The sequence below is a fragment of the Chlamydomonas reinhardtii genome, chromosome 12 (assembly GCF_000002595.2).
Source record: "Chlamydomonas reinhardtii strain CC-503 cw92 mt+ chromosome 12, whole genome shotgun sequence".
Lineage (NCBI taxonomy): Eukaryota > Viridiplantae > Chlorophyta > Chlorophyceae > Chlamydomonadales > Chlamydomonadaceae > Chlamydomonas > Chlamydomonas reinhardtii.
In genome coordinates, this window is record NC_057015.1 from 7,652,335 (window position 1) to 7,663,972 (window position 11,638).

General features: G+C 62.3%; 4 protein-coding genes across 7 annotated transcripts; 1 reads left to right on the plus strand and 3 right to left on the minus strand.

Moving 5' to 3' along the window:
* Nucleotides 1-16: 16 nt before the first annotated feature.
* CHLRE_12g554600v5 (uncharacterized protein) lies at nt 17-2,616 on the minus strand. Its single transcript, XM_001693983.2, has 7 exons — nt 2,322-2,616; nt 2,006-2,096; nt 1,774-1,874; nt 1,573-1,633; nt 1,223-1,423; nt 748-957; nt 17-588 (listed from the first exon to the last, which is right to left on the minus strand). Exons 1-7 carry the CDS (start codon nt 2,521-2,523, stop codon nt 372-374), a joined length of 1,083 nt encoding a protein of 360 aa, XP_001694035.2. The 5' UTR covers nt 2,524-2,616; the 3' UTR covers nt 17-371.
* A 100-nt stretch (nt 2,617-2,716) lies between these two features.
* Nucleotides 2,717-4,148, plus strand: CHLRE_12g554550v5 (uncharacterized protein). Its single transcript, XM_001694104.2, has 4 exons — nt 2,717-3,045; nt 3,133-3,183; nt 3,374-3,467; nt 3,745-4,148. The coding sequence occupies exons 1-4, from the start codon at nt 2,879-2,881 to the stop codon at nt 3,907-3,909; spliced, it is 477 nt and encodes a 158-aa protein (XP_001694156.2). The 5' UTR covers nt 2,717-2,878; the 3' UTR covers nt 3,910-4,148.
* A 1-nt stretch (nt 4,149) lies between these two features.
* CHLRE_12g554450v5 (uncharacterized protein) lies at nt 4,150-7,626 on the minus strand. Of its 4 annotated transcripts, XM_043069065.1 has the most exons (5): nt 7,317-7,626; nt 6,889-7,159; nt 6,338-6,461; nt 5,399-5,547; nt 4,150-5,155 (listed from the first exon to the last, which is right to left on the minus strand). In XM_043069065.1, the coding sequence occupies exons 1-5, from the start codon at nt 7,505-7,507 to the stop codon at nt 4,811-4,813; spliced, it is 1,080 nt and encodes a 359-aa protein (XP_042918929.1). In that variant the 5' UTR covers nt 7,508-7,626; the 3' UTR covers nt 4,150-4,810. The 4 variants fall into 4 exon arrangements, with proteins under 4 accessions (XP_042918929.1, XP_042918928.1, XP_042918930.1 ...); XM_043069067.1 differs by having other exon boundaries at nt 4,156-5,155; nt 5,399-6,461; XM_043069066.1 differs by lacking the exons at nt 6,338-6,461; nt 6,889-7,159; nt 7,317-7,626 and adding an exon at nt 5,629-5,796.
* Nucleotides 7,627-8,526: 900 nt separating this feature from the next.
* Nucleotides 8,527-11,486, minus strand: CHLRE_12g554400v5 (uncharacterized protein). Its single transcript, XM_043069064.1, has 5 exons — nt 11,110-11,486; nt 10,611-10,815; nt 10,245-10,440; nt 9,880-10,016; nt 8,527-9,675 (listed from the first exon to the last, which is right to left on the minus strand). Exons 1-5 carry the CDS (start codon nt 11,316-11,318, stop codon nt 9,346-9,348), a joined length of 1,077 nt encoding a protein of 358 aa, XP_042918931.1. The 5' UTR covers nt 11,319-11,486; the 3' UTR covers nt 8,527-9,345.
* Nucleotides 11,487-11,638: the final 152 nt, after the last annotated feature.

Below are 11,638 nucleotides of genomic sequence, written 5' to 3' on the forward strand. Positions count from 1 at the left end.
GTTAGAATGCGCGGATCACTCGAATACGTTACAGCAGGAAGTGATCACGAAGACCGAGTGGATGTTCGTGTCACAGCGTCACAGTGTTTGCTTGCCAACGGGGGAGGCCCGGGCGGGGATCGGAAACCCCATGCCGATTCCCGCCAAAACATCGCCAACATCTCCCGCTCCGCACCTCCGCACACCCCAACAAGTAGCAGGTTAATCTCTCTCCGTTATATCAACAGTGCAAGTTGCCAAAACGCGCACGCCTGCGCCCCGACCCACATCAGGCCCTCAGACAGCTAAAACGGGCCGCGTCCAGCCAACATCGTGAGCCAACATCCAGACTCGCGAGTACCCCGCCCCCCTACCCACGCACACCGCAGCACTCACGCCCTCGCCTCCGCCACCAGCTCCGCCCGATGCAGCTTGCCGGCCTTGTAGGAGGCACGCACCACATCCCGCACTCCCGCTGCCGCCGCCGCGGCCTGGGTCTCGCTGCTGGCTGCGGCTGCGCCCCGCAACGCGCCCAGCTCCAGTTCTACATCGCCTCCGGCCGCGGAGTAGCGCACCCACACACCCAGCGGCAGCAGCAGCTGCGGCTCCCTGCGGGTGCAGGAATAACAGTAGCGTATCAGACACCGGCCGCGATCAGGGCGCCACTGCTTTAGCTGCAGCTAGGCTCCATGTTCAACGCACACAATGACCGGCCACCGTTGTCACCGTTCCCGTCACCGTCTGCCCCGCCTTCTCCCAGGCACATACCCGCTTAGACTCGCGCCCGGCTGAGCGCCCGTGCTAGCAGCCAGCTCCATTTGCCCTCCATCTGAGGCAACGTAGGTGTATGACTGCCCCGCATCCGCCTGCCAGGCGCCCGCCAGGGCCTCCGGCTCCATTGCGGCGTCTTTCGCGAAGGGGCGGCCGCCGCCCGCGCAGCCCGACAGTTCCACGCCTCCATTGAATTCGCCATACCAGCTGCAAACATGGCAATGGGCAAAAAACCAGATAACTGAGGAAGTGAGGTATGCGGTGCACGAAGGGACCCTGTGAACCGCGTGCCGGCTCCATGCCATCGCAGCCCCGCCCAAGCCCCAGCAACCCTTTCATCCCTCCGCCTTCCTCCCCTCTCCTCCACCTCAGCCCCCGCCCAAGCCTCAGCACTCCTCTCATCTCCAGTACCTGCCTAAGTCCGCATCCTAGGCTCAAGGCCGACACCAGCCCCAGCCCCCGGCGCGCTCACGTCTCTCGGCTGAGGTCCACGAACGCCACCTGCCACTGCTTGCTCTCCCAGTGCTGCATCAGCGTCAGCACCGCCCGCAGCCGCGACTTGCCGCCGGGTGCCGCCACGCAGCCCTCCAGCTTCACCTTGCCGCCGTCCGCCGGCAGCTGCGCCGGCGCGGCCAGGTAGCCGCCGTCAGGCGTCACCGGCTTCACTAGGCTCCTGGAGACAAGTTACGATTAAGTCAAGTGAGGGTAGAGGGGAAGACAAGACACGAGCTGGACGAAGCACCGAGTCCAATGAGACTGGGCGCAGGCATAATTAGTACGAAGGAGGGCACCTCACATCAACGCCCAGCATCAGCCGCGCACCCGCCGTCTGCCTGCCACACGTCCGCAGCCTCCTCCACAAAGGCGATGGCGTCGGCCTCGCCTGCAGGAGCAATGGAGCGCGTGGGCGCGGCGTCAGCAGCTATGCAGCTGTCATATGCAGCTGTTCAGTCGAGCATCTGTGCAGCTGCTATGCTGTTCCTGGTCGTCATCCCCGTGTGCCGCGGCCCACGGTGCACTCACAGCCCACTGTCGGCATGAGGCGCTTGAAGATATTGCGCAAGCTGCGGCCCTGCGGGACGATACAGCTGCTCTGGCTCTGCCAGTCAAACAGCTCCACACCCCTGCAGCAGGAGTAGCAGCAGTAGCAGTGTAACAAAGAATTTCAGCTGCGGCCGAATTTACAGACGCAATGACGGGAAGAGCCCAAAAGCCTCAGGGCAGGCCAAATGGCCAACCCGCGAGGTATGCTCACCAGTCCCGGTAGGCGCCCGGCACGTAGTGGTCTGGCAGCGGCTGCGCCGCTCCGCTGGCGTCGAAGGTCACGGTGATGCCCTCCCACTCGCCTGCATGCGCCATGGGGTGTCAGGCGTGCAGCGGCACTGCCAGCCCTTCAACCACACCGCCTTGCCCCCGGCTGACCACATGCCACGACACATCGTTCCGCCCAACAAGCCCCACGCAAGTCAAGCATCGCAAGCATGGCAGCCAGCCCACGAAAACCCTGTGCTTGCAGGATGCCATCCTCTGCGGGACTCCAAGAGCGCTCCATGGTTCCAGTGTGCGCTCACCTTGCGCCTTGCTCGCGAATGCAGACCATATATCGTCATAAGACTTCTTTGCAAGCTGTCCAGTCACAGCGCCCTCAGGGCTTTGCACCGCGTGAGCGCAAAAAGGAGCACGCCCGCGCAGAACGCGTGCCCGAGAGCAGCAGCTTGTTTTCACATGAGCTGACGACACGGGCGCGCGAGACAACGACGATGAGAGCGGCATCGCTTCCTGACTCTGATTGGGTAGTGTTCTCTTCTAACAGGCAATATGTCGTGGTAACACTGACTGACAGTTAAGTTATATCTCAAAGGCTATTTAATCAAAAGCGAGTGCTCCACCTGAATTTGAAGGACTTCAGTTCCACCTGCTGGAGGTCAGCTTCCTATGCCACCCTCCATTCTTCGACCTTTGCATCACTAATGCCTATTGGATGACCTTGAAATATATTGCATCATTCAACGACTACTTTGACGCGTGCGACCTGCTGAACCAACACCCTGCACTGCTCGCTTTTCCTTGAAAGCCATCACATCCACAAGCTGTTTAGGGGCTTAAGGAGTCGCAAACTCCAGCACTTATGGCCGCACGAGCCTGGCTTGCGTTACAAGAGGAGTGGCATGTGCTCACGGCGGATGGGACCGAGGACCCCTTTGCCGTCAGCACGCATTTAGGCCACCGGAGAGAGCTGCTCGGCTCAAGAGTGGCAGGCGTGGGAGTTGGCGTGTTCCTCATCTTCTTTTTCCTGTGAGTAAGCCGCGCAGAGCCTCCGGAAGCCCGCGTGCCAATGCCGCACGCGCGGCTTTCTGACTCTCACCGGCGCCCCTCGCGCAGAGCGCTATCCATCGCCATCTGCCTCATCGGGTCACGGACCAAGTTCAGATGGTGAGCTGCCTCGGTATAATTACAGGCCTGCCACGCAGGCGGGGCGCTGCGGCGTGTTGGGGCCACCCCCACGGCCCCACCCCAACCTTCAAACCCCCACCCGCCCCCACAAGTGCCCCAACCCCTCAACCCCTCAACCGCCCCCCCACCCACCAAAACGCCTCGCCCGATTGTGCCCCTACCCCTGCAGGGCCATCTACACGGCCTCTGCCGCCATGTTCGGCATCGTGGCGCTGGTGCTCATAGCCTCGCCAAAGGGCACGCAGCCGCCCAAGCCGCCGTATGTGAGTATGGCCTCGCGCACCACGGGGTGACCTTACAGCCGGTGTGAAGATGCCTGTCTCGCCCCCCCCAGCTCCACGCTTTAGTCTGTTACCATCTACAATCACACATACGCACACACAGCCTCGCTGCCAGCTTAGAGCTGCGTCCCAACTCCCCATCCCCAAGCCCCGCAACCCCACCCACACCACCACCAACCCCGCCCACGCCCTCCGCCGCCCTCCCCTGCGGCCCGCCCTCCCCTGCGCCTCACCCCCCTGCCCACCTCCTCCTGCACAGGGCTACAACCAGACCATCATCCCCATGTCCATCATCATGGCCTTCCTGTGCCTGGGCGTGCTGCTGGGCGGGCTGTTCCTGCTGGTGGGGCACGTGCTGCCGCCGCTGTACGCACGGCCGCTCAGCTACCACCTGGACATACTGGAGGAGCGGCGGCGGACGTGAGGGCGGCGGGGGACGTGAGGGCGGCCGGGAACGTGAGGACGTGAGGCCGAGGTCGCGGAGGACGTAAAAGGGGTGGTGGTGGTGATGAACATGGTGGTGGGGGGCCGGGGCGGGTACGGAGGGTTTGGATGGGATGGGCGTTGCGGCGCGGCAGACCATTGGAGATGCACACGCAATGTTGACAACGGCTGCTTGGTGTGGTGCATGAGTGCTTTGACACGGAATGGAAAGAACGGCCGTGATCGCAAGCTGTTACAACACAGCATGACTGCAGGATGAGCTTGTGACGCATACCGTACGGCATCCCATGGATGTCACATCAATAGCACACGAGTGTGCTGACATGCGGTATACCGTGAGGTCGTCATATAGCGTATACTTCGAGCTCGCACGCCGCCCGGCCCTTCCATACAATCTGAGACTCTATGCCTGGACACCCTTTCCCTTGAGGGGGAGAGCCATGTTCTACTGTGCAAAGCCGGCGTCATCACCGTAACTGCGTGACCTCGCGCTCCACTGCTCCCCTTCGCGTGCGTCAACAAACGCTTCCTGTCTCATTCGAGGTTGGTCTGCGCGGAAAGTCATGACGTACGGGATATCTAGCATGCCTCGCGCCTGCGCACATAAACTTGCACACCACCACGCAACACACAGTTCTTGATCACGTTCGGAATGCAGCAAGCAACGCAGCGCAAGGCCCATTGCATCAGACCGCCCGCGGCCACCCATATCAGCCCTCCGGTCCGCTGGTCACACAGACCCTCCGCTGGTCACACAGACCCTCCGCTGGTCACACAAACAGCAAGCCCCGCCCTGCCTGCAATACTTAAACCTTCCCAGCCTACCACAGCCTGCCGATTCCATTATCCGCATGCAAGCAGCAGCACCTTAAAGATGACGCTCAGCATTTCGCCTCACACGCGCAGGCCATCTGCGCGCTGTCCGCTCGCCCCATCACGCCCACTGCCCCGCCCGCCCCGGCCTCTGCTCCACAGCCCACAAGTGACATGGCACACAAGCCGTGCGCGATGTCCATCGGCTCATCGCCTAAAGCCGGATGCACCTGCCCCTGCTTGCTTAGCCCCTGATCAACGCTTGGCGTCGCAGCCGCCGCCACGCCCGCGCCCGCGCGGGGAGTCGCAACGTCGCCACCGCCGCCGCCATCAGCGGCCGCCGCCCGCCCGCACTGCCGCTTGCGCCACGCCGACAGCTGCCGGTGCTTGCCGCGCCGCAGCTGCAGCTTATCCTGTATGGATGGGGCCGCGAGCAGGAGGGGAGTCAACATGTAGCCGAATAGGGGCAGGGGCCCGCGTGAAGCCAGGTACGGTAGCCTAAACCCATGTAGCGGACACAAGCTGGGACGGACGGAGGGGTTCCGCATAAAACCAAAAGGCGACAAGCTGAGCAAGGGCTTGTATCGTGTTTCCCATGGGGACGCGACGAGCAGGCAACGGCCCGCCACTCAGGAGTGTTGAAGTGCCAGCCCCACCTCGAGCAGCTCTGACAAATCCAACACAGCCGCAGAGCCGTATGGTGGTGGGGCCAGAGGCGTCTGGGTGGGGAGCTGAGAGGCGCGGTATGCCGGCAGCGCCAGCGCCAGGCAAGCATCGCGCGCGGACGAGTCGGCACAGGTGCGCCCTGCGACACGTCAACAGCAGCAGCAGCAGCGGCGGCAGAGGCAGGACCGGAATGAGCAGAGGGCAGGCAGCCTCCACGCACCTGACAAGCGCCAGATAGAGGCTGAAGGGTGAGTGTGCGCCTCTGGTCGCATGGTGCGGACTGGTCAGGTACCGGTACGTGCCCGAAGCACATGCCATTCGGCCCATACTACAAGCCCATGCAGGTTGTGCGAAAGGGCGGCAGCCGCATGCAGCAGTCCCAAGGCACTGTAACCGTGGAAGCAGTTGATAGCAATCCTGGTACTGAAGCAAAGATGTTGCAACCGCGCGATGTTGACAAGCCGTCCTGGTGCCGTGTTGCTGAGCCCATACACTGCAAATGCCGCCAAGAACGCCAGCTGACAATCCCAGGCACCACTGCCAAGAGTTCCACCACGCACATGCAGACCGGGACCAATCCTCAAACCACGAATGCAGCGGTTTGGCGACTTGGCCCCACTCGGCGCTGTCAGCAGCAGCGGTGCCCTGGGGCGGGGGCTGTGCACCTGACGCCCCAAGCCCTCAGAGATACGGCCGACGGGCCGAGCCACCATGAGTCACGTGTAGAACCGCCATGACAGCCCAGAGGTAGCATGGCAGTTAATAGCTGAGGCAAACAACTTACGCCCATTCAAGCCGCCATCCGGCTTGCCATCCGTCCCCCCGCCTAAGCACTTCATTCCCAACCCCAGCTCCCTGAGCGAATGCGTCAACCACGTGCATTTCCTCAATTCCAGTCGCAGTCTCTTGCAGCCGCACTGGCCGCTCACCCAGACACGTACTCGTGAGGCGCCCCGCCACAGGGCGGCCGAAGGGCCCGCCGTGCCGCGCGCCGCCGCGACGCTTGACCACGGGGGTCGCCACCGCATAAAGCCAGTCCTCTGCGTCTCGGATCTGCGCATGAGAGCGGCCATGGTATGATACTGTTGGGCGCGGGCAGAGCTGGACACGGCATCTACTGTATACGGTGTGCACACTGCTTGCGTGAGTCTGCACACCGGCAGCCCAAACACGTAAGCCTCATCACAGGGCCCCGGAAGCCCGAAAAAGTAAGCCTTATCATAGGGCCCCGGAGAATGTCGTTCAAAGCGCTGGCATGCTATGCTGCTGGTCTGCTCTGGGTTCTCACCACTGACAACAGCAGTCACAGGACGGTGCTCCCAGACCACATCGTCGTAGCCGCGTCATACGGCTCCGCGCCCGCGCCTGCCCCCTAGACCCCATTTCATATCAACTAGATCGAGCTCGATCATAGTACCCCTTCAACCGCCTCTTCGCCCCCCGCCAAAACACTGCTGCCTGTCATGACTCGCGAGCTCACCGCGCGGCGCGCCGCCCGCCTCCGCACCAGCTGCAGCTCGCTCGTCTCCACCACCCCCGCCACCACGCCCCCAAGGCGCTGGACCGCGAGCGCCATCACCTCCACCGACGCGCCCCCCTGACGCTGCGCCAGGTGCAGCAGCTGCGCCTGGGCGCCCTGCAGCGCCGAGTGCCAGCCCGACGGCTGCTGCTGTGGCGGCTGAGGCTGCTCTAGGGAGGTGAGTGGGGAGGCCGCTGGGTCCGCAGCTGGCGTTGCCGCAGCGAGGCTTGGGCTGACACGGCAAGGGCGCGGTGTGACGTGTTTAGGTCATATGCAGGTGATATGCATGGGGGGGACGTGCTACCGGCGCTGTGCGCTCAGTGCGCTGTGTCGGGACGGCCTGGCGGAAGCCTGTCCGAGTTGTATGGGGTTGGTGAGAGTGGTCTTACCTTGCGCCCGAGTCGCCAGCGCCAAGGGCAGGTAGTGTACCCTCGCTGCAGCTGCAAAAGCTGTGCTGCAGCTCCTTCAGCCGAGCGAGCTGGTTAGGCTGCAGTGCATTCGCGTCTCGAAGCGTGTTCACCAGGCCCTCATAGACCGCCCGATAACGCCGTGTGTGCAATATGCACGGTCGATTTGACATTCCAGAAGCCGCGCCTGGAAGAAACTGAAGTATTGCAGAAAACAAGGCTTGAGTTGCAATTTCAAGTACCGTTCGCTTGGTTAGCTCAAGGAGCGAAGCGGTTGTTCCTGCGCTAATACTTAAGTTGAGGTAATAAGAGTCAATGCCTGAAGACAGTGTATGTTGGCTCCGGACACGGCAAGAAAGGCCTTGGCCTGCGGCCCCGTCGCCACGCACCTTCACCGCGTGCCGGGCCCGAGCGCGGGGCCCGCCCGCCCGTGGGCTTTGTACGCGGGTGGTCTTGCGCCACGATGCCGGAGTTGGGTGCCGGAGTCACATCAAGGTCGCAAGATCGAAACCCATCAGGAACGGTTCGGCTCCGTTACCTGTGTAGGCACTGAACATACTTGTGCCGAACTTCCCCGACCGAGCGCCATCTCGGCCTTCCTAGGTCGCTGCTCTACGGGTGAGGACGCTGGTGCGGCGGGTTCTGATGGTTTCCCCGCGAGAGCTATCCTGCTTTCTAGAAGCCGGTCTGCGAGCCAGTTGGCGCTGATGCGCCGGGGCAGGAGGAGGCCCCTGATTAGGGAATGTGCGTCACCCAGCGCCGATCTGCGAGCCCGTGTTTCGAGGCGTTACCGTGGCCCAGTATGGCCGATGGTTGCAGACAACTCCCCTCCCCCACATATCCAAGCTCCCCAACGTAGGGCGACTCCTTCAACCATATGGCCCCCACCTGGAGCAAAGTTCTGCAGAGAGGAACTGTTTGAGAGACGCTGTGTCATAAGCCGATTGCCAGGATGAGAAGGGGTGTCGCCGCTCGCCGTGTATATGGGCGCTTGCCCATTTGTCTGTCTCTCTACCGAGTACCGAGACGTTGCCTGGTTCGCGCAAACGCATATAGTACGGTGTTGCAATGCAATGGGGCTGGCCCCTGGCGTCCTGCCTGTGGTGCCTGCCCTGTGTGCACTTTGCTACCTGAAGGGCGGGTTGGATGGCGTGGTGGACTTGGTCAGGGATGGCTACATCTGAAGGCACTTCATTTGCAGTTATTACAGGGTTACATGCATGCGGCCACTTGCCGCAGTACCTCACCCAGCAGCCAAGGCTTTATGCATCAGCCAGCAGCGCGCCACGCACCGCGCCCTCTCCAGGCCTCGACTAACGTCCTTATCCACCATCTGCAACTTACACAACTGTCGAAATGCCAGCCTTCTGTTGTATGACGCACAGCCATGAATCTATGATCATGCAGGCTCACAGCCATTTACTCTCATGCCTCATGGCTGCCGTCCTGCCCACACCACCATTAAGGATGAACCTGGATGAACAAGATCCTGGCATAAGCACTGTGCAGCAACCGCATTCGCGCCCCCAAAAAAGCATGCCGGCCTCCCTTCCATGTGTGTCTGCTGTTTCGGTCAAGCAATCAACCTATAAACGACCGCCTTGTACCTCTCAATGACCGGCTCAGCTTTAGTGGGCCGTGCATGCGGCGCGCTCCAAAGAATCTGAAGCAACCGAGCGCAAACCGCCTCATGCTGTTATACTGTGCACACCAGGCCCATCTGGGCACTGCGGCTGCAGCCGTGCAACGCTCAGCTCATTGCTATGACATGTTTGTTCGTAAATTCGATGAATTGCATGACAACGCCTACCATCCACGCTTGTATGAACGGATGATACTGTACCTCTTCCAGCCAGTGAACGCGGCCACGTGCGTGCAAGGCACCAAAACACACACGACTCCAGCCTACGCCGGGGCTACGTGTCACTCGTGCGTAAGGCCAAAATTCGTCCCAGATAATTGTACACTTGAGGTGCTCACGCCACATACAAGTTACCGGATTACCTGCACGCTACAAATACGGCCACAGCTCCGCCACGGGCACGTCAGCCTTGCACGTGCTGCGGCAGGCCGCCGAGGAGCGGTGCAGCTGGCGGCGCGCGCGCGCATCGCCCGCCGGGCCAAACCCGTTCGGCCGCACCATCTGCAGCCGCGTCTCGCTGGGGTGCGCGATGCGAACCGCAAAGCTGCCATCGCCCTCCGCTATGGGGCGCAGTACAAGGCCGCCGGCGCGGCCGCCGCGCTTGTGGCCGTGGCTGGTGTGGTGGCTGGCGCCGGCGAGCGTCTTGCCGGCTGTGGCGGCGTGGCGCTTGGCGCCGCGGGCGCCCTTCATCAGCTTCTCCTGTTGGGGTTCAAGAAGGGGTAGGAACATGAGTACCGGCGATGTCGTAGCAGCGAGAGTGCAACAGGGCTGGGCACACACCTACGCGTGCTGGGAGTGCAGCCCGTTGCCAGCCTGCACTGGCCGCAGCCGCCGCAGCCGCAGCTAGCAAAGCACACAAACAAGACCATTCCCGCATCACCGCCAATCAACTCCCACTCTCACCTCGTAATCCTCCGACATTTCCAGGTAGTACGAGTCCACCAGAGAGGAGGCTGGCTCGGGCTCAGGCTCGTAGTAGGTCTCCCGCGGCGTGTTCACAGTGAAAGCGACGGCCTTGGGCGGTACCGGCGTGTGGCCGGCTGTGTGTGTGCATTGAGGGAGCGGTACAGAAGGGTGGGGTTGGGCTGGGTGCGGGCAGCAGCAGCGGTGTGAGCAGGCGCATACGATGCATTCACAGATGGCCATGGAGACAAGTACGGCGGGTTGTGGCAGACGCGCGGTACGGTGCTGGAGACGAATGTCCAGGATCGCGGAACAATGAAGAAGCACTCGTGCAAAGGATGGCGCAGACAGATGTGAGCGCTCACCTTTAAGTGCCGTACCGACAATACGCCGCGGTGGCCAGCGCAGAGTGGCATAGGGGCCGGTCGGCTTGGCGGGAGCGGTTGGTGCCGCGGGCGCGGCATACAGGCGGCGGCCGCGGCGGCCACCGCCACGCACCCGAGGGACAATGACACGGGCGCGGTCTTTCTGCTTGCGCGCGGCGCGCTTCTCGGCTCTGGCCTGTGGGGATGTGAAGTTGAGAAGAAGCGGGCGTGATGAGCACGCACCGACTGAGTACCGTGGATCCGTGATGTGTGTGTGAAAGGGTTGCAGTTGTGGCCGTACATTGTTCAGGCCGATGACGAGCGGTGCACGTGTAATGGAGCCGTGGAGGGTGCTGGGGGACTCACCTTGGCGGCAGCCTCAGCGCCCGGCTTGGGAATGCAGGCGCGCTGGATGGCGTGCGGTAGGGCAGCAATGTAGGGGGCCAAGCGCTCCCAGGCGCCGCTCTCCTCCTTTCTTGCGGTGGCCTCGAGTCGCGCTTGCACGGCGGCCACCTCTGCAACTTGCGCTTCTGTCATGTTGAACCTCTCGGGATGCGGGCCATGGCGAACCCTGTTGGAGGAAGAAGGGCACGGCAGATGAAGAGGCAAAGGCGGTCAGCATGGATGGCCTTTGCATTGGAAAGCCTTCCCGCGCGCCGGTGGCATGTGGGGTTCGGGAAGCACGGATGTGCACTTGGCGCATGTTTGCGGTTGCTTTGCTCGCAATGGTACCGAAACGTGGATCAATACAGCTGCGTTGTGACCTGAAGGAGTTCCATAGCCTTGCGCCAAGCCAGTCGGTCCACACCCGAGCTGGCGCTTGGCTGGCATGGCCGACCCGGAGCAATTGCTTGGCGATACTCACTCGACCCAGTCGCCGTCAGCCTCGGCCTCAGCTTGTGCGGAGTCCACGGAGACGCATGACAATGTAGCGTCGGCGGGCTCCGACTCTTGGGCTGGCGTTTCGGTGTCGACGACAGCGGTTGCCGACACGCACGAGCAGAGGCCTCCCTCGCGGCCTCTCACAAACGCGCACTGCGCGCCCGTCAACGCGAGTTTGCCACTATTCAACATGCATTCAATGATTGAGCGGTACCGACGACTATGCAAGAGGCAGGTCGCCATACTGACACGCCGATTCGGCTTGTAACGGTTGCTTCTCGAGGACGGAACTGAGTTGTCTATTCTTTGTCTTGATGAAACGGTCTATGAGCCTATAGCAGATTGGAGCGGCTATGTATGTAGGTGGCGCAATGGCTCTGGCCGGCTCTGGCCTGTGGGCAATCGCGCTCCGAGACGCGGGATGGGCCGTGATGGGCCCCCGGAGCGGAGCTGCAGGGCAACTGCTAATGCCAGACCCCGCAGGCCCGAAACCCCCCCCCCCCCCTCCCCGA